The sequence below is a fragment of the Squalius cephalus genome, assembly GCF_949319135.1.
Source record: "Squalius cephalus genome assembly, chromosome: 19".
NCBI classification, from domain to species: domain Eukaryota; kingdom Metazoa; phylum Chordata; class Actinopteri; order Cypriniformes; family Leuciscidae; genus Squalius; species Squalius cephalus.
This window is the reverse complement of record NC_137140.1, coordinates 18,517,918-18,538,366: the sequence shown is the minus strand read 5'-3', so window position 1 is coordinate 18,538,366 and position 20,449 is coordinate 18,517,918. Positions and strand designations below refer to the sequence as shown.

General features: G+C 37.6%; 2 protein-coding genes across 3 annotated transcripts; one reads left to right on the top strand and one right to left on the bottom strand.

The window, feature by feature from the left end:
- Positions 1-965: 965 nt before the first annotated feature.
- On the top strand, positions 966-9,182 carry papss2b (3'-phosphoadenosine 5'-phosphosulfate synthase 2b). Of its 2 annotated transcripts, XM_079851258.1 has the most exons (13): positions 966-1,189; positions 2,407-2,521; positions 2,714-2,949; positions 3,048-3,186; positions 3,709-3,827; positions 4,850-4,963; positions 5,262-5,373; positions 6,340-6,545; positions 6,647-6,782; positions 6,863-7,131; positions 7,247-7,476; positions 8,250-8,422; positions 9,094-9,182. In XM_079851258.1, the coding sequence occupies exons 1-12, from the start codon at positions 1,163-1,165 to the stop codon at positions 8,389-8,391; spliced, it is 1,845 nt and encodes a 614-aa protein (XP_079707384.1). In that variant the 5' UTR covers positions 966-1,162; the 3' UTR covers positions 8,392-8,422; positions 9,094-9,182. The 2 variants fall into 2 exon arrangements, with proteins under 2 accessions (XP_079707384.1, XP_079707383.1); XM_079851257.1 differs by lacking the exon at positions 9,094-9,182 and having other exon boundaries at positions 8,250-9,029.
- Positions 9,183-9,779: 597 nt separating this feature from the next.
- LOC307146916 (outer mitochondrial transmembrane helix translocase) lies at positions 9,780-15,791 on the bottom strand. Its single transcript, XM_079851259.1, has 10 exons — positions 15,598-15,791; positions 14,424-14,611; positions 13,073-13,171; positions 12,837-12,957; positions 12,546-12,746; positions 12,189-12,295; positions 11,996-12,085; positions 11,819-11,869; positions 11,617-11,741; positions 9,780-10,262 (listed from the first exon to the last, which is right to left on the bottom strand). The coding sequence occupies exons 2-10, from the start codon at positions 14,595-14,597 to the stop codon at positions 10,142-10,144; spliced, it is 1,089 nt and encodes a 362-aa protein (XP_079707385.1). The 5' UTR covers positions 14,598-14,611; positions 15,598-15,791; the 3' UTR covers positions 9,780-10,141.
- Positions 15,792-20,449: the final 4,658 nt, after the last annotated feature.

The following is a 20,449-nucleotide window of genomic DNA, read 5'->3' as shown; positions in this document are numbered from 1 at the left end:
TCCGGTAATCCGGATTTGGTGATCTGGAATAGTTTTTATCTGAGTCAGAGTGATCCAATTCAATCAAAACCAGCACAAAAGTAAGATGGATTACCTGATCCTAGGTTAATTTTTTTTTTAAACAAAAAACTAAAAGTAAAAATACATTTTAAAAAGAGAGAGAGAAAGGTTTAACATGATTATCACCACACAAACCTGTGGAGTTCCTGCTGCTCCAGGGAGCAGGATGTCTCAAATACTGAGACATTCTGAATTTCACTCAAATTGTTATGCTGATCATTTAATTTGTAATTAATTCAATGGTATTATATTAGTAGTTAATTAAAAATATGCAAAATAGCATTTGCACTAGTCAACTCAAACTTTGTAAACACACTGAAAGGGTTTTTTCTCGAAAATACATTTTGGTAACACTTTACAATAAGTTATTTTCATTAGTTAACATTAGTTAATGTATTACCTAACATGAATTAACAATGTTATTAACAGTCATTCATTGTTTGTTCATGTTGATTCACAGTGCATTAGCCTAACTAATGTTAACAAGCACAACTTTTGTTTTTAATAATGTATTAGTAAATGTTGAAATTAACATTAATTTAGCTTAATGAATGCTGTATGTCTTGTTCATTCTTAATTCATGTTAACTAAAGTAGTTAACTAATGTATTGTTAAACCATATTGTAAAGTGTTACTGACATTTCTTTAAAAAATGATTCATTATATGTTAATGTGGTGCAATGTTTTTTTATTTTTTAAATAATGTTTGTTATTGTTATTAAAGTTTTCCTTTTCTTTTTAGTGGGTCCATGTGGGTTGGCTGAGATTGAGATGGAAGTTGTCAACCCCAGATCAAAGCAGCAGTAATAATTCAATAATGTGTATATCTTAATGTAGCCTATATCTGTGTTATATTACTCTTTGTGTGCTGTGAGAGAGATGTTGAGTAGTAACTGAGAATCAATGCAGTCAGTGTGTGTAGTCGTGATGGTGACGTGAGCAGCGCACGCTGATGAGTGGGAGGATTTCAGGAAGAACGCTGAGTGCTACGTGTCCAGTTTATCCTGACTTCCACTAACTTCACTTTCTCGTATTCTGTGTTAGTCTTTAAAGGGTCACATTTTTTAGAAAGCTCTGACCAGCGTGTTCGCGTTGTGACATCATGTCTGGGTTGAAAAAACAGAGAACGGTACGTTTGCTGAAGTTCAGCCTTTTTCTTTCGTTTGTTTCTTTCTCGCTAAACTTTTAAAAGTTGCTTCGATACGAACTACGAAATTTCAACAGACTTTAAAAATATATCAGAAGTATTTTGTATTACTGGTATTGGTTTTAAAAAAACAAACAGTTTATTTTGAAAGGCTTTAGGCTACATTCACACAAAGTAAGAGTTGCTCGACTGATCCGTGTAACTTCGGGAACTTGGATAAATATGGAGTGACAGTCACTTAAAATAACACGAGTGTTTGCTTTCGGAAGGATATTGAAAACATTTGGTGATGTGGCAGGATGTTATGATTCAGGTTTATCCTTTTCATCAACTTGTCTTGATTTGACATTGGGCTTAAATTCATTTGAATGGCTGATGTTATGATTAGGATTTGTTTGTTAGGGGTCACGTCTTTTACTAGAATGTCTGTCTTTGTTTTACATGAAGTGTTTTCTGGTTCTGCAATAGGCTATAACCACACAAATCCCATGGAAGATTAATGTTATTTGTAACAGTTCCTATGAAGCCAGATTTTGCATATATCCTCAGTCAAAGGGACACTGTGTACCAATGGGAATTAACAAACCCCAGGGTTACTTGCATCAAGCTGGGATTTCCTGTGTATCCAAAGAGCAGAGAGAGAGAGAGAGAGAGAGAGAGAGAGATGGCTCTGATCCAACTGGCCACCTCTCCATGGTCCTGCATGAATGGCCCTTTTTGTTTCTTCATTTCTCTTTCCGAAGCCACTCCCTCCTCAGTCCTGAAGTTTGAAGTTAAAATGTAATAATAGAAGTTAAAATTAAAGGGACCGCTTGTTCAGAAATAAACATGATTTCATCATTTACTTGCACTCATGTTGTTCCAAACCTGCTGTGGGACATATAAGAAAATATTTTGAAGAATATTGGTAACCAAACAGTTTTGGTGACCATGACTTCTATTGTATGGACAAAAAACATTGATCCTTTTCTCAAATATGTTCTTTTAGGTTTGTAATGGCATGAAGGTGAGTAAATGATGACAGAATTTGTATTTTGGGTTTACTATCCCTACAAGCACTTTTGTGAATCTGACCCATTGTCCCTATAGAAACACACTGTTGTTATCAGTAAAGATGGAAATGGTGCTTTAGGCTCAGATTTGCAAATTGTTCTCAGTCTTACTTTTCACATCATGTATATCGTGTATATCCACTTTAGGACATGCAGAGAGCAACCAATGTTGTTTATCAGGCTCACCATGTGAGTAGAAGCAAGCGTGGCCAAGTGGTTGGGACCAGAGCTGGATTTCGTGGATGTACTGTTTGGCTGACAGGTGGGAATTTCTCCTGTGAGACTTCCAGGAGAAAATTAGATGGATCAAATTAAAAGAATAGTTCACTCAAAAATGAAAATTCATCATTAACTCCCCCTCATGTTCAGACCTGTATGACTTCCTTTCTTCTATGGAACAGAGATGTTAGGTTGAATGATCTCACATAAAATATTTTACATTTTTTCGCTACAGGGTTGTCTGGTGCTGGAAAGACTACAATTGGATTTGCTTTGGAGGAATATCTAGTTTCCCATGCCATTCCTTGCTATTCGCTCGACGGTGACAACATTCGACATGGCTTGAATAAGAACTTGGGCTTCACAGCCACAGACAGAGAAGAGAACATTCGACGTATTGCTGAGGTCGCCAAACTGTTTGCGGATGCCGGACTGGTTTGCATCACTAGTTTCATTTCTCCATTTACAAAGGTTTGGTGATATCAGAGGTTCCCAAATTTTATGACATTTTTTAATAATTTCTGCAACAGGATGCATTAAGAGGATGATTTTACGTGTGCTCACAACAGGATCGTAACGATGCCAGGAAGATCCATGAGAATGCAGGTCTGCCATTCTTTGAGGTGTTTATAAATGCCTCACTGGAGGTGTGTGAGAGCAGAGATGTCAAAGGACTTTATAAAAAGGCCCGTGCTGGAGAGATTAAAGGTATTTTGAAGATTATTCAGCTAAAATAAATCTATAAATGCATGGTTTATAGCTGTCTCATCATATTTATCTTGGATAGAAGAGAATATTTTAACATTGAAAACATCACACAGTAAAAACTGTGAAACTCTGAAAGGGATAGTTCACCCAAAAATGAAAATTCCATCATCATTTACAAACCTGTAGGAATTTTTTTCTTCTGCTGAACACAAAAGAAGAACGTCTGTAACTGAACAGTTGATGGGCCTCATTGACTTCCATAATATTTTTTTTCTATACTATGGAAGTCAATGGGGCTCATTAAATGTTTGATTGCCCATATTCTTCAACATAACTTTTTTTGTGTTCAGCAGAAGAATGAAATTCATACAGGTTTGGAATTACTTGAGGGTGAGTAAATGATGACAGAATTTTCTTTTTGGGTAAACTATCTCTTTATTAATTCGGAGCAATCATTTGCCAATAATGTGATTAAATTGAGAGTATCTAGAAAATGTTTCAACTACATTTTGCTTCACGTAGGTTTTACAGGAATAGACTCTGACTATGAGAAACCTGAAGCCCCTGAGCTCGTGTTGAAGACTGGAGAGCTCACTGTCAATGACTGCATTCATCAGCTAGTGGATCTCTTGAAGGAACAGGTGGGTCAGTCTTTCATTTCTGGTCATTAAATAGATAATGGGCCCTATCTTGCACCCAGCGCAATTGACTTTGTACATCGATGCATGTATCATTCCTATTTTGCACCCGATGCACAGCAGACTTTTCCCTCCACAGATGCACGTCGGTAAATTAGGGAATGAACTTGCGCTCCCGGGGGTGATTCAGCGAAAAGAGGAGGCGTGTTCCGGCGCAAACGTTCCCTGGTGCCATTTTGCAGTTTCAGAAAATAATTCCGCCACAGACCAGGAAAAACCTAGTCTAAAGTCAGTGGCACGTTATTCAGATGCTATTTTAAGGGCGCATGCTTGGCCATGATGTAGCGTGTGCACAACGTGCATACACTTTGCTTCTCTCATCTACACAGACGCAGGCAGCAGTTCCCATTTTTGCAAACCATACATAATTAAAAAAATATTACCACACAAGGGAAATCGTTGTGGTGTCCATGAAGATGTGAAAAAATAGGCATAAATCTAGCTTACACATTTACACCCAAATTATTATACGCCTGTTTAACCGAAGCTAATTTGGGTGAGTTTCTCCCAACGCCATACAATGTCACTTCTCTGTCTTTTACGGCCCTGATGGGAACGTCGGTCTCCTCGGCTGTGAACCGCTCCTGGCAAATCCGCCGTTATAATAGCAATCTGCCATGGAACAAGGGTGCCTGCTTTTAAAGGGAATGTGAGATGACGCTTTGATTGGTTTATTTGGTTGACGCCCAAACCACACCTATGAGTAATGTAGCTACTTCAGACCAACCCATTTTAGATTTGTGTCAGGCGCAAGAGGCATTTATCCCGCCGGTATAATAGCAACAGCGCCCGAGATCCGCCCACAAAGCTACTTGCGTTTTACGTTTGATACTTGCTTTTCAGATCGTTAAAATAGGGCCCAATGTGTTTTGTCAGTTGTCCCTTTCTTTGTGCCAGCTGACAGACTGTCAGTATTCTCTTGAGAGACGTTAAAACGCCACTGACTAGATGATTTGTTCTCACAGGATATTGTGCCCACTGGTGTGACAGAGGAAGTGAATGAGCTCTTTGTTCCTGAAAACAAGCTGGACCTGGTGCTGAGTGATGCCAATATACTCCCCACTGTAGCCATCACGGAGGTAATGCAACCCTTCATGAACACACACATGCCCTACTACTGCTGTGGAAATCAACTGCCCTGCTTGTTACACCACAGGCATTTCCTCACAGTTCAGTTAACTGAGAGCTTTTCACTGTAACTTGGTGTTTGGAAACCCAAATCTATTTCATAATTTACGTTCTGCAAGAGCTACTGAAATAACTACTGTAGAAAAAATGAACTGTCGTAATTCATAGTTGTTATTTTGTGGCAAACTGTCGTTCTTGTCATGAGATAAAATGAAAGTGCTGTTTGTGTGTTTCTCGTTGGTCTTGTAGCTGGATTTGCAGTGGGTGCAGGTTCTGGCTGAGGGGTGGGCGACTCCACTGAGGGGATTCATGAGGGAGAGAGAATTCCTGCAAGTCTTGCACTTTGGAACTTTGCTTGATGGTAAAGACATTTTCAAACTGATCATCACCCTCAAAAATGTATAGTTTTATAGTGTATCTACTGTATTTCAAAGAGAATTTTTTAATTTACACATTACATTTATATATTTACACGTGTGTGTTTGAATATGTAAATTTAATGCACACAAACACACACACATACTTAATTTTTTTTAGACATTTATAATATTACAAAATATTTCTTTTTAAATTAAATTAGGGCTGTGCAACGATTGACTGCAATTAATCCCATCCAAAATAAAAGTTTGTGTTTACATAATGTGTGTGTACTGTGTATAATTATTTTGTTTATATAAATGCACACATATACATATATATATTTAAGAAATATTTGGATGTATACTGTATATATATATATATATATATATATTTATACATGATTTATATTATATATAAATATTTTATATATAAATAACACATTTTCTTAAATATATGCATGCATGTGTGTGTATTTATATATACAAAATAATTATACAATATATTTATAATTATATCATATAATTGCCTGTGTTTAACGTTTTGAAACATAAATGCATTACAGTGCAAAATGTTTTTTAGTGACAAATTTGTTTAGGCTATTGAGAATTTGGTTCAGAGAATGGTATTTAGTGTTTTAGCAATTCAGAAAAACTGTAATACTTCACAGTATTACTGTTTTTACTGTATTTTTGTTTAAATAAATACAGCCTCAGTGACCATGAGGCTTCTTTCACAAACTAAAAATCTTTCCGATCCCAAACTTTTGAATGGTGGTTTATTTAATAAACTTGAAATTGAATATAAATTTAATAATAATCTACATCTAATTAGTAATGCTTAATAATTTACATTTACCTTATTCAGATTGCATATTTAGTGAATGTAATAATATCCAACATAACATTAAATAATAATAATATTATTGTTAAAAATAAAAATAGTAATATTAATAATCTTTTATGTTTAGGTGGGATCATCAACTTGTCTGTTCCCATTGTGCTGCCCGTATCCAAGGACGACAAGGAGAGGCTGGACGGTTACACTGCTTTTGCCCTGGAGTTCAAAGGTCAAAAAGTGGCAATCATGCGCAACCCTGAGTTTTATGAGCATCGTAAGGAAGAGAGATGCGCAAGGCAGTGGGGGACAACATGCCCGCAACATCCGCACATTAAGGTGAGAGGACACATCTCTGTGACATTGCTCTTAAAACAGTTGTATATTATACTTCCTAATACAGTCAGCCAATCAAATGACACCATTTATGCTTTGCACAGATGATAATGGAGAGTGGTGATTGGCTGGCTGGTGGAGACCTGGAGGTGTTTGAGAGACTTAGGTGGAATGACGGTCTTGACCAGTACCGTCTCACTCCGCGGGAACTAAGACAGAAATTTAAAGAAATGAGAGCAGGTAAATGCGAAACATGGATCCTTCCCATAATTATTTGCTAGTGCGACAAAACCCTCTGCAATTGTGTCTTTTCCCCACAGATGCCATTTTTGCATTCCAGCTGCGTAATCCTGTGCACAACGGCCACGCGCTCCTGATGCAGGACACTAAGCGCCGTCTGCTCGAGCGAGGCTACAAGAAGCCCGTGCTGCTTCTGCACCCTCTGGGTGGCTGGACAAAAGATGACGACGTACCGCTGGACTGGCGCATGAGACAGCATGCTGCTGTGCTAGAGGAAGGAGTCCTGGATCCAGAAAACACAATTGTGGCCATTTTCCCCTCACCCATGATGTATGCTGGGCCTACAGAGGTCAGACTCTAGCTGTTTAATAAGACTGTTTAATAAGACCTTTTTTCATACAAATAATTGAAATTGTGAGTCAAGTCAATTCTGAACAGGGCAAAAATTCTGAACGTTCTTATAGGTACAGTGGCATTGTCGGGCCAGGATGATCGCGGGGGCCAACTTTTACATTGTAGGGCGAGATCCAGCAGGTATGCCCCACCCGGAGACAAAGAAGGACCTGTATGAGCCCACACATGGTGGAAAAGTGCTGACTATGGCACCAGGCCTCACCTCTCTTGAGATTATTCCCTTCAGAGTTGCTGCATACAACAGAGTTAAGAAGGCCATGGACTTCTATGACAAGGAAAGGTGCGAACATATTTCATTTCATTTTATTATATTATATTATATATTATGGCTGTGAATAGTTTAAATTTGCCATAATAAATATATTTATTCATCGAACCCCCGAATTAATGTAGAATCAAGCTGAAGTATATTTTAAATGTTTAATGCACAGCTTTTTAACTATACAAATATACAACTTTAACAAATATATTGGTATTGAAAGCCATCATTTTTAAAATAATTTTTAAATTCTGTCTGTTCTGTTTCTTTTTTTTTTTTTTTTTTTACAATAATTACAGAACATGATCAATCTTATAACAACTAACCTACAATAATACTTGGTTACACATTGTAATTATACATTTAAGTACTGACTAATATTAATTAAGAACATTAACTTACTATAGGGTTAGGATTAGGTTTAGTTACATGCATGTATGTATGCATGTATGTATGTATGCATGTATGTATGCATAATATACTCTGGATGTATAACATAATATACTATTATAGCAAGTACATGTAACATGTAGCAAAGACACTGTAAAATAAAATAAAATGTTACCCAATCATCACATAAACCCATTATAAAGACTGTCGCATTTAGATTTGTGTTTATTTAAAGTGACATCTAATAATATTCCTGTCGTGTCGCTTGACTGCTCTCTGTTTCGTTCATTTTGAACTCTATTTGTGCATTATTGTTCATCAGAATAAGTATTAAAATCAGTACAGTATTGATATTTATAGACATTTGTACATCAGCTCAAGTCAACAGATTTTCTGTTTTTCAGACACGGTGAATTTGAGTTCATCTCAGGGACCAAAATGAGGAGCCTTGCCCGCAGCGGAAAGAACCCCCCTGATGGTTTCATGGCCCCCAAAGCGTGGAAAGTCCTAGTTGAATACTATAGTTCTCTGCAGAAGGACCAGTGAACACAAGACATACAGTCCAGTTTATAGAAAGGTGCATTATATTCTACAATCCTACATTGTAGTGAGATTTTTTTTATATATATATATAAATACGTTTATTAGACTCATATGTACCACATTTTTAGATAAATGCTATCTATATTTATCCCCTGCAAATTTCTTTAAAATACAGTATATTTTGTTCCTGAGATCGCCCAGTATAAAAGCATAGATGGATCAAACTACACAGCTACTGCTGTTTCAAATGTGTTATATACATAGTCTGATCAAAGTATGCCTGACAGTAATAGGACCAATATTTTGCCTACCTCAACTGGAATTTTATTTGGATAAGTGCCTGTCTTGGCAGTTTTTTTACCAGTGGAGAACGTCTTGTTCTCATTGTACACAGGTTCTATTTTAATTCTATAACATTCTTTGTAAGAATTTAAAAACATTCAGTACTGGCAGTAGAGTATAACCACAGTATTGTCTTGCACGTCCATCTCTTTGTACTTCCATGTGCCTTAATGTAAAAGTGGCATTACTGTTATATTCCCAAATGAACGAGTTACTGTAAAGAGTGATGTATGAATGTGAAAGATTTGTGCTGAATGCATAAACATGAAACTCTTGAGGAATCCAATGTGAAGGAACAAGAGCATATTTATTGTCTTGCCATTTTCTTATTGGACCAACCTAAACATATTTATTGTCTTACAGGAAATGTATGGACTTGCGAGATTTACACTTTCTTTTCTTACAACATTTGATACAATGTGCATCGGGCAGTAATTCCAATAAACGCAATTAAAAGAATACGCTGGTCATCCAATTCTTGTACAGTGTAAACAAAACATTTGACATATATTCTGACTTCTAAACGGATTTAAATTGAATAGAGCAATGGACTATTGTGGATTAGGAAACCTAATAACTGAAAAATACAATTGTTCCTTGTATTGCCAGCATTCTAAAATGGTGCATCAATCCATAACCGTTTCTCCAGAAGAAAACTGTTTCTTTCCACTTATTAATTCTCCATCGCCCATTCAAACCCCAGAAATAACAACAGCAGTGGCTTGTCACTTGCCCTAAATATTTGTGCAAGTAAGTATATTTAATGTTTCACAAATAAATATTTATACAACAGGCCATCCCACTCTCTTTAATCTGGGCTAAATTTAACACTTAAACATTTTATTCAATGTAAAAGGCCAACAAGTCTATGCGTTTATAATTTAAATCATTCAATCACTGGGGCAAAACAAACAGATGAGAGTTGTTAAAATTGTTACTAAACACACTTTGTTCTTACAGATCAGCTAAATTGTTACATACCGTTGATGTAAAAAATAATTCTTGCAGTGGAAATTAGATGCCTTATGCATAACTGGAAAAAGTAACTACACTGTTGCCCATCTTCATAAAAAACAAACACCACCCAAACCAAACCTATAAAGACAAACACAATGGATCTCATTCTTGGAACACAAGCAGAATGAGTTTTATGTAAATCGTTCAATCTTTCATGAACTGTCCCATTGACTCAAATGTGACCATTTACTTAAGAGGTAAGGCTCATTGATTGAATGGCAAAAACAGAATATGGAAATTACAGTGCAAAAAAAAGATGATTAGAGAAAAAAGCCTCCATTCCACCATTAATAAATCCTGAGTTCCCCCTTTTACAAAACATATGACATATGCCACAAAAAAAGAAAAACAGACCAAATTTAGTTCCATGTTTTTTAAAACAGCAGCATCACATTCAGTCCAGTGCTACGTGCATAAACGCCTCTTGCACTCCTGCAGATTTGGACTTCTTCATCTTCTCGATTGCCCTCTGCATGTCTTCCTGCCTGATTGGGCGGATGAAGTCTTCCACTGGACTGTCATGGGATGGAAATAAATTAATAACAGAGCACCACAAATGCAAGTTCAGTCAGGACCACTTTGTCAAGTAAATATAATTTATAACAAGTATAGCACACAGTTAGTGTTGGCGGTATGGTTCTGTTCTGGGCAAAACTCCCACGCCTGTCCATGCAGCTATGCCTGGACAGAGCGGGGACAGCAGCAAGTCAAACCCCAGAGTTTACAGAGCAGAACCAGTTTATGCATACATGATTACAATTCTCAATTACATGAGTTGTGGAAATACAAATACATGATAGAAAATGCTTGCAATGTAGTGAACTGTACGGAAAAACAAAATGACAGTCAGGTTGATTACAGGTTCGGTTGGGTGGAGTTGGGGTTGGAGGAGGGAGTTTGATTGTGAGCAGCGATGCTATGGAGGAAATGCTGAAAGAATGGGAATTTAAATGGGCCGCTGTGATAGAAGTCGAAACTGGAGTGGTACACGTCAGGAACAGCTGGCTATCAGCTGATGCGAGCTTGGCTGACGTGGCCTGTCTGAGCTTACCTAGATGCTTGATTTTCATACAGTTTCAAATGTAAACTATTGACTCTAGACATTATGTAAAGGTGACAAGTCTCAAACTTAAGATAAAGATATATATATAAAAAAAAGAGCCTGTTGTGTTCTGTGCTTTTTTTGAGTCTGAGGTACATTGTACATGTAGCGTCCGGATACGTTTGAAAAAGTTTTTTTCATTTCAAAATGAAATGAAACGCTCTCCGTCCACACTAGCGTTTTCCAAAAGTTGCTCATCCACACTGAAACGTCTGAAAGCACTTGAATTACCTTACTACGCATATGTAAAACGTAATAAAAGCTCACAAGATGATACAGAGAGAGCAGACAAGTTCTCATACTATTCTTCTGGCACGAATGTCCCACCACCACTCACTGATGCATCCAGGTCACACTCAAAATCACCATTCCATGTTTGGTCTAAAACGCAGTTGTTCATGTTTTGCCGCAGGAAAGCAATTGCGAGTACATTTTCTGTCATCTTTGCAGGAATGTAATTTGTCGATTATACAAAGGAACATTTATATTCTTTAGCAACACTATGAAAGTGAATAGCAGGCACAACCATAGATATCTATGGGTACAATATGCATCACATGAGTAAACATATGACATTGTTTTCAAATACCTTCGTTATCCCATTCCACACAACAACACTTCAAATTTATCCACTTGGGCGAGCTCAGTTTTTGTTGACAAAAACGCCGTCTCAGTGTGGACGGATGGCCAAAACAGAGAGAAAAAAATGCGTTTTCAAATGAAAATGTATTAATGTGGACAAGGCCTGAAGCTCTTTAAGTGTTTACCTTTCTTGGTGCACAAAGTCACGCACACAAAGCAGAGCAGCATCTCGGCACATCTCTCTGAGGTCACTTCCTGAGAAGCCGTCAGTCTTTTTTGCAATTTCACCAAAGTCCACGGCAGACTCCACCTTCAGAAAATGAGAAAATGTTCTTTCAGCATTTGCAACTTTCAATAGCAACAACAGTCCAATGAATAAATACTTACATTTTCATTCTCCAGGATCAGTTTCAATATGTCTTTCCTCTGCTTTATATTCTAAATACATACAAATGACAAATGATCATTTATAAGAATCACTACAGAGTTTAATGACTCAACAGTAAAACTGAACATTTCATTTAAACCATCAAACATATTTTGAGCTAAAATCAGTGAACTTACGGGCTGATTGATGTGGAATCTTGTAGGCATCCTTCGGAGTATAGCAGAATCAAGATCTTGTGGCCGATTGGTGGCTCCCATTATTATGACCTTTGTGAAACACAATCACAACACATCAGATAGAAAAGGAACCTGACTTGGATCTTGAGTCACTGATCAAAGCAGTAAACCTCACAAAGATGCGGAATTGTACCTGGCAGTTGTAGTCAGTTTCCAGCCCGTCCCATAAGCTCATGAACTGAGCCTTCATCATGGCAGTGGCCTCATGATCTGAACTTGAGCGATTCCTCAAGAAGGAATCTAAGACATTAAGACAATATAAGTTCATTTAAAAAATGACAAGTATACAGAATCTTCCACTTATTGCCATATTATGTGATTGCAAAGGAGCAACAGGAACCAAGTTAGGTTCAAAAGTAGACTTCTACTGATTCATAAATGTGCCATTAAGCTAAAGAGATCTAGCTTTAAAAGCATAGCTTAAATTGATAACTACTGGGATGTCAATATTAGGGGTGGATAAAGCATAAAAATCAACATAAGCATTTACCGATCTCATCGATGAAGATAACAGAGGGCTGTAGCTTGATGGCCAGAGAAAACACGGCTGCGGCTAGTTTCTGGGACTCTCCGTACCATTTGTCAGTGAGAGTGGAAGGCTGCAGGTTGATGAAGCGGAATCCAGCCTCTTTGGCGGTAGCTTTGGCTATAAGAGTTTTCCCACAGCCTGGAGGCCCATACAGCAACACACCTGAGAAGATGACAGGCAAACCACCTCAGAATAAAGTGTGGAGTTGAGCTTAGAAACACTTTCTAGAAAAATTTTCATCCTAGTGCCTGCCTTTGGGAGGTTGAAGAAGTCTGGATCCTTCAAACAGATGTCTCTTCTGGATCGGAAGTATAACAGTGTCTTTCAGTTCAGTTATGACTTCATCCAGACCTGCAATGTCATGCCATGTAATCTGTGGACACACATGATTTGTGTAACAATGTAACATGTTAACAAAACAAAAGTAGACTGTTTAAGAGACAATTAACTACTGGTAAATAAAGTCCGATGGTGACATCATTCCTCACCTGCATAGTCAACGGATCCACAAGATGAGCTGCAATACTCATCTCATATTCAGAAAGCTTCACATTCTGCACTCCAATCTGCCGCATGAGTTTCTCTGCCTGTGAGGGGGCGACAAAACTTCACATTATTAAACTCCAGCCTTTGGTGATGCTAAGGATTGTCAAAAGTTATAAACCTGCACTTAAAGGAGAACTCCGGTCAATTTTAACATTGAGCTCATTTTTTTGTAAATTTGGAGTGCTGTCAATACAGAGAACAACGACAAAAATTGTGTGTTGCCTACACCGTGTTATCCTCTTTTTAAAATTTGCACCCTGTTGACTTCAATGGGGCAAGTTTTAAACCTGCTTTTAGCCTCTTAACATCCTTGATGTGTCATTACAAGTGCCCAGCCATTGTGAGTGATTCCTTCAGAGTGAACGCGGGTGAATCTGACTGCAGTAGATGTGAAAGATATTAATAAAAGTGATGTTTATTCAGCCAGCGCACATACCTGTGTTTACATAATGTTTTCGGTCGAAGTCCGAAGTAGTCGATTGTCGAGTTCACGCGCGTGATCATAGGTAACTAAACCAATGCGCGTGAACTGGACAATCGCTTACTGTGGACTTCGACCGAAAACAGGATGTAAACACAGGTATGTGCGCTGGCTGAAATAACATCACTTTTATTCATATCTTTCACATCTACTGCAGTCAGATCCACTCGTGTTCACTCTGAAGGAATCACTCACAATGGCTGTGCACTTGTAATGACACATCAAGGATGTTAAGAGGCTAAAAGCAGGTTTAAAACTTGCCCCATTGAAGTCAACAGGGTGCAAATTTTAAAAAGAGGATAACACGGTGTAGGCAACATAGGGCTGGGCGATATATCGCATGAGATTGTTATGCGCATCTCGTCAGTAAAGCCGGTTCCTTGATTAGTAGTAAATCACCATCACCTGCTTTCAGATGGAGCGGCATTTACAACACAGTGCCGTAGTTAACTGACAAGCTGAGCCATATCGCATTAATTATCGAGGACGTATCACCTGCGATAATTAATGCGATATGGCTCAGCTTGTCATGGCGATTTACTACTATAATCAAGGAACCGGCTTTACTGACGAGATGCGCATAACAATCTCATGCGATATATCGCCCAGCCCTAAGGCAACACCGATTTTTGTCGTTGTTCTCTGTACTGACAGCACTACAAATTTACAAAAAAATGAGCTCAATGTTAAAATTGACCAGAGTTCTCCTTTAAGTTATACTTAAAACTTGGACCCGCATCTAAACAGCTACATTGCTTTTCTATGTCTAGAAATCACACAAATTTACATTTCCCTGAAATTAAACTGCATACCTGTTTTTGTGCCTCAACTTTCTGTTTTCTTGTTGGATCAATAGCATCAACCATCCACTTTATTGTAAAATAAGTGACGGCACCAAATATTGTGAGGCGGAAGAGTAAACCTATGACCTCATTCCGGCCCAAAGGGCGAGTAATATTGTCTGTTGGAATCTCTTTTAATACCATCTTCTCACATTTACCTGCAAAAGAAAAACAATACAAATAGTATAATTAAAAATCTAGGGGGTTCTGAAAAACAGATTTATTTTACTTTTTACTTATGAACTTTCATCTACAAAAAAAAAATCATCTACAATAAATTAAGCTGTTCAGATGAAAATATGGGCCTGTCCCAATACTCAAAAGGCTAAATCTCATAAAAAGGCTAAATATCCCATAATGCATCGCTTTAAGGAACTCGTGTGGCCTGAAATTGTGAGACGTCAATACTTTTTAGTGTAAGTTAAATTAAATAGATATTACATATAATTTGGCTGTAAAGCACAGTGTGTTTGCACACTGTATTGTTGCAGAACAGCTTTTTATAACTCAATTAGAAACACCTCAATTAATTGTATCTTCTGGTACATAGGGACTTCTAAACAAGACATTTTAAAGTGCAAAGTATGGAAAATCAAAATGTGTAAATAAAGCACTGTAAAAACGCTACTTGTATCTTTACAACACTAAGAAATCGGGAAATCAAAAAAGTTATACACCCACTTGGGGTCTTCACGCCCACTCAAACACTTGGGCCAAAAACAGGAAACACATCATTTACGTTACGTAGACAAGAGGCCAAGTGCAAAGACAGCAAGTGTGGGTATTAGGACAGGCCCTGTGTGATGGCAGAAGCAAAAATCTCATCTCCGTGCTCAAAACATTCAATAAAGTGTTCACACCTTTGCGCTTAATTACCAAATTACACACTGAAAACTGAAAACACTGTTAAAAAAGCAGCACGTTTTGAAATGGCACGTTCTGTCCGGAGCATGTATTAAATGAACATAGATACACAGTAAAGACGCGTCCTATACTCGAAGTAGGCACATTTCTGTCAAATCTCACTTGTAATAACAATAATCAGATGATGTGTCAGCGCAGTTTACTTTCATTTTCACTGAAGAACTGATGTTACTGAAATGAGGTTCTTGTGACCTTCCTGCATCTCAAACAGATCACTTACCAGAAGCGTCTTTACTATTGGGTCTTGGAAATATTGTTTAAAACTATAGCTTCCTTTTAATAAAATGATTCATTTACTTTCGGAAATCAGACTTTTTGTCCCTTTTCTACCACATTTTCGGCTATTTTTCCTCCACCTTCTTCTTCTTCTTCGTCGTCTTCCTCTTCTTCTTCTAAATTTTAATGGCGTTTGGCAAAGCAGCTTAGGTGCATTACCGCCACCAACTGGATAGGAGTCTGGAGCGCCGTTGTTGCCTACTTGCCTGGTTACAGTCACCAATGATATCAAAATGGACAATTCTTATCTTTTTTTTTTTTTTATGGAATATTGCAGTGTTTATTATAAATGGTTTATCTGTGCCCTTGTAATCTTTAATCAAAATAACGTGTTGAGGTGAATTCTATTAGCCTAGGTTTGCACCACCTCAGGGAGTCCATGCCTTTAATGATGTCAGAGGCAGAGCTATACTTGGCAGCTTTATGCATCCTGTTGGAAAATGGTAAAGGGACCAAGGATACACAGAAAATCTTGTGTTTCTTAATTAATTACTTTTAATTACTATTACAATTAATTACAACACATTACTTCAATAGTAATTTCTCACTAGAAATTGCATCAGAAGAGGAAACCGTTGGTCAAAAATATACATCTACACACAGACTGACCACTTACAGCAAATTTCAGAAGCAATCTTTATTTTTTTTAACTCAACTGTCACAGAATGGAAAGCACAGGATTGTGGGATATCAGCGAAAGATACATTTATGCTGCCTTCAAAAATCGATCAGATAAAGGAATAAAACCTTGGAATGCATCTTACGAAGGCAGCATTTTTAAGCTTTTGGATGCAGCCATTGTGCCAGAGCTGGCGAGGGACTGATATAGCTGAATGAGTGTTGGCTGATTGAAAATGAAAACTGAACGGCCACATTTCAATTAGTCGGTTTCTCTTTTATGTTGAAACAAATTTTGTCATGTTTGAAAAGGTGGAGGTCGGAGAATGTTTTATTGTTTTGTTGCCAACTTAATTCATTTAAGTTCCATTGTCATGATAACAAGACATGTTTTTAGCATACTAATATGCACTATTGCTGGTTTTGAGGCACTTTTGTGGCACAAGAACTTAAATTGATTAAGTTGGCTTAACAAAACATAATGTTTTTAAATTAACTTGTTTTATTCATATTGTAAAACCATATCCAAACTCGCTCCTGGAGAGTTTAGCTTCAACCAGAGCCATATATAGAGAGAGAGTTGCATCAACTGAAATAAAAAATGCTTGATCGTCATGTGATTCACGTAGTCTTCAAATAGTTCCAGGAAAGTGCTTTGGCGGGCAATTCAAACTGATAGAGTTGATAGTGACAGAGTGACAGAACTGTGATTTTAACATATTAAAACATATTACTTATTACATATAACATATTAATAAATTAACATATTTAACATATTTAACATATTTTCTTAAAGGGATAGTTCACCCAAAAATGAAAATTAGCCCATGATTTACTCACCCTCATGAGTCAGGTGTATATGACATTCTTCTTTCAGATGAATACAATCAGAGTTATATTAAAAAATGTCCTGGCTCTTCCAAGCTTTATAATGGCAGTGAATGGCCGTTTCTGTTTTGATGAAGTCCATAAAAGTGCATCTATCCATCATAAAAGTTCTCCACACGGCTCTGAAGTGAGGTGATGCGTTTGTTTAAGGTTGTGAAAAAATATCCATATTTAATTAAAGTAAAATATGCACATCAGATCGCATAGCTAATACAGAGGTAGGCTAGGTTTGTTAGTGTAGGCTTATGAGACACCTGTTAATTTACATTAAGGGAATCTGTAATGTACCTTTCTAAACTGTGCGAAAGTGTATTGGTCTATTAAATTATGTTTATGTGTAATGTACTATATTATTTATCTTTTAAGCTATGGTACTTGGTGTGATCGCTGAACATTCCTTTCCCATATCCATCCCTCCAGTGATAGTTGAATTGGCCCAGAGTCTTGTGCTTGATAAGATGGCCTTGGGACAAATTAAGCTATCACACACCACAGCCTCCTACAAGTTGGTGAATGGCTTGGGGTGTACTTTTTCCAAAAGGACGTTTTTTTATTGGAAAATGTTGCTAGCACCATGAAGATGCAAAGAAGGAGGAGGTAGAGCACCTGGGGTCCTTCGAAGTCCAGAAGGTGAATGCTGCCAGCTTGGAGAAGTCACTGTAACTTATTCACGCAGCATGAAATACCATGGAGAAATCTGGTGAGCCTTATGATGGGCAAGGTTATGAGAGGAAGACCGGTCTCGAGACCAGGATTCGCAGCACACTGCCTAATACTGCTTGGAGACTCCTGCTACCACATACACAATGCAGCAAAAAAAAAAAAAAAAAAAAAAATTTGCAGAGCCCTTCAACCACTTTATTGAACAGCTTTTTTGCAGATCTGTACACAGATCATCAGTGGTCTCCATACCAGGTAAAAAATGCATTGACATGTACACATCTAATTTGTTACTTGTTAACTTTTGATAACTCTAGTCTATATAAATACACTATCACCACTATTGTTGTTCTACAGGTTTTGTTTTTTTAACTTTGTTAGGTGATGTACCTCACGGAAGTGTATCGTTATGCACATCCCTGCCTCCAATCCTCTAAGGTCTGTGCCCCATCGCTGGCTCTCTGCATATGATGTGAGCATTGCAACAAAGAGAATGTTGCCTGCGTATAAGGTCCTGTATTATGTCTCCCTGAGCACAGAGGACAAGGAGCTCTACAGGGACCCTCTGGAGACAGAGAGATGTCACGACAGAGGATCATGTCTCTGCATGAAGACCTTAACAACCCTCCACTAATATATGCACCCTTGGTAAATTTGAGCAAAGGCAGCTGAGAAAATAAATCTGCATCGTTTATCCTTTTGATCTTTAATTGAAAAAAAAAAAAAAAATCACAAAATTCTTACCTATCATTAAAGTAAAATAATTGAAAGTGGGTTAAATGTTTTTCTCTAGTTCACGTTGGCCACAATTATTGGAACCCAATTATTGCAATGTCCTTTCCCCAAGATAACAGCTCTGAGTATTCTTCTATAATGCCTGATGAGTTTGGAGAACACCTGACAAGAGATCAGAGACCATTCCTTAATACAGAATCTCTCCAGATCCATCAAATTACCTACTCCATGTTGGTGCTTCTTCTCTTCAGTTCAGTTCAGTCCCACTCATTTGCTGTAGTGTTCAGGTCAGGAAACTGGAACAGTCATGGCAGAAGCTTCATTGTTTTGCTCAGTGACACATTTTTGTGTTGATTTTGATGTTTGTTTTAGATCATTGTCTTGATAGAAGATCCAACCATGGCCCATTAAAAGATTTCTAGCAGAAGCAGTCAGGTTTTGATTTTTTATCTGTTGGTATTTGCTAAAATCCATGATATCGTGTATCTGGGCAAAAAAATAGGCCCACAACATTAAATATCCTGCAGTATACTTAACCATGGACATAGGGTTCTTTTTATCCCTGTTTGCACCGATCTACCATCTAGTGGGTTTGCTGTCAAAAAGTTCTTTTAAAAAAATTTTTTATCTGACCACAGAATCCGGTCCCTTTTGAAGTTCCAGTCGTGTCTGACAATTGATTATGCTGGAGTTTGTTTTTGGATGAGCGAGGAGGATATTTCTTGAAACCATCCCAAAGAACTTGTGGTGATATAGGTGCTGTTTTATAAAATTTTTCTAAAAGGTTTTCTTACCCCAAGACTCAACTAATCTCTGCAATTAGAACCAAAAAGTCTTTAGCCACTCAAACTTTCCTCCCCTGCATTAGGACGATATAGATACACATCCCCTTCCAGGCAGATTTGTAACATCTTTAGTTGATTGGAACTTTTTAATTATTGCCCTGATGGTAGAAATGGGTATTTTCAATGCTTTAGCTATTTTCTTACAGACACTCTCTATTTTGTGACGCTCAACAATCTTTTGATGCACATCAGAACTATACTCTTTGGTTTTACTCATTGTGATGAATGATTAAGGGAATTTGGCCTTTGTGTTTCTTCATATTTATACTCTTGTGGAACAGGAAGTCATGGCTGGACAAATTCATGCTCCTTGTCACCCTTGTGTGATAAATAAAAAAAATAGGAAAAACCGCTGCCTGCAAACATCCTAATTCCCCGACGACCACACGGGAGAGAACATAACCCTGGGCTTGAGAGAGGCACTGGCTGCATGGGACTTCTGTGAGGAGCATCAGGTCACTATCACAACAGACAATGGCACTAATATTGTCAAAGCGGTGGAGCTTAATCAGTGGTCTAGGTTCCAGTGGGCATAGACTTCATCTGGCCATTGGTAAGTTAAATTGATTTCATCTTTTGTTATTAGGCTGCAGAAAATATTTTATACTATTATACTTTTAAGAGGACAGCAATTAGCCATGGCGTTTTGGGGTAGTTGTACTGTCGATTTAGGAATAACAATTTTAAAAACAGTGTAAAATTCTGTTTGCCACAAAGCATATTAAAGGCATACTATGTAGAAATTGTGTTTTTGTCAAACAGCGACCCCTAGAGTCGCTGTGGAATACTTGCACTGTCGTAAATACCCACCCCCACCCTGTACACCGGTACCTGTTCGGTAGGATAGAAACGTCGGGCATGTCAGTATGTTCTCAGCAACATAAGTAGTACTGAACAAGGGTAATCAGGGTGAAACTAGGTATGAATTCCTGGGTTCCATAACTCGGAAAGATTTAATTGACTCATAAAAAACACAATTTCAAGTAAAGTAACAGTCGGGAAGTTCACTGTTAGTCGGCTAAAGTTTGTATAAGCACAGTACACACGCCA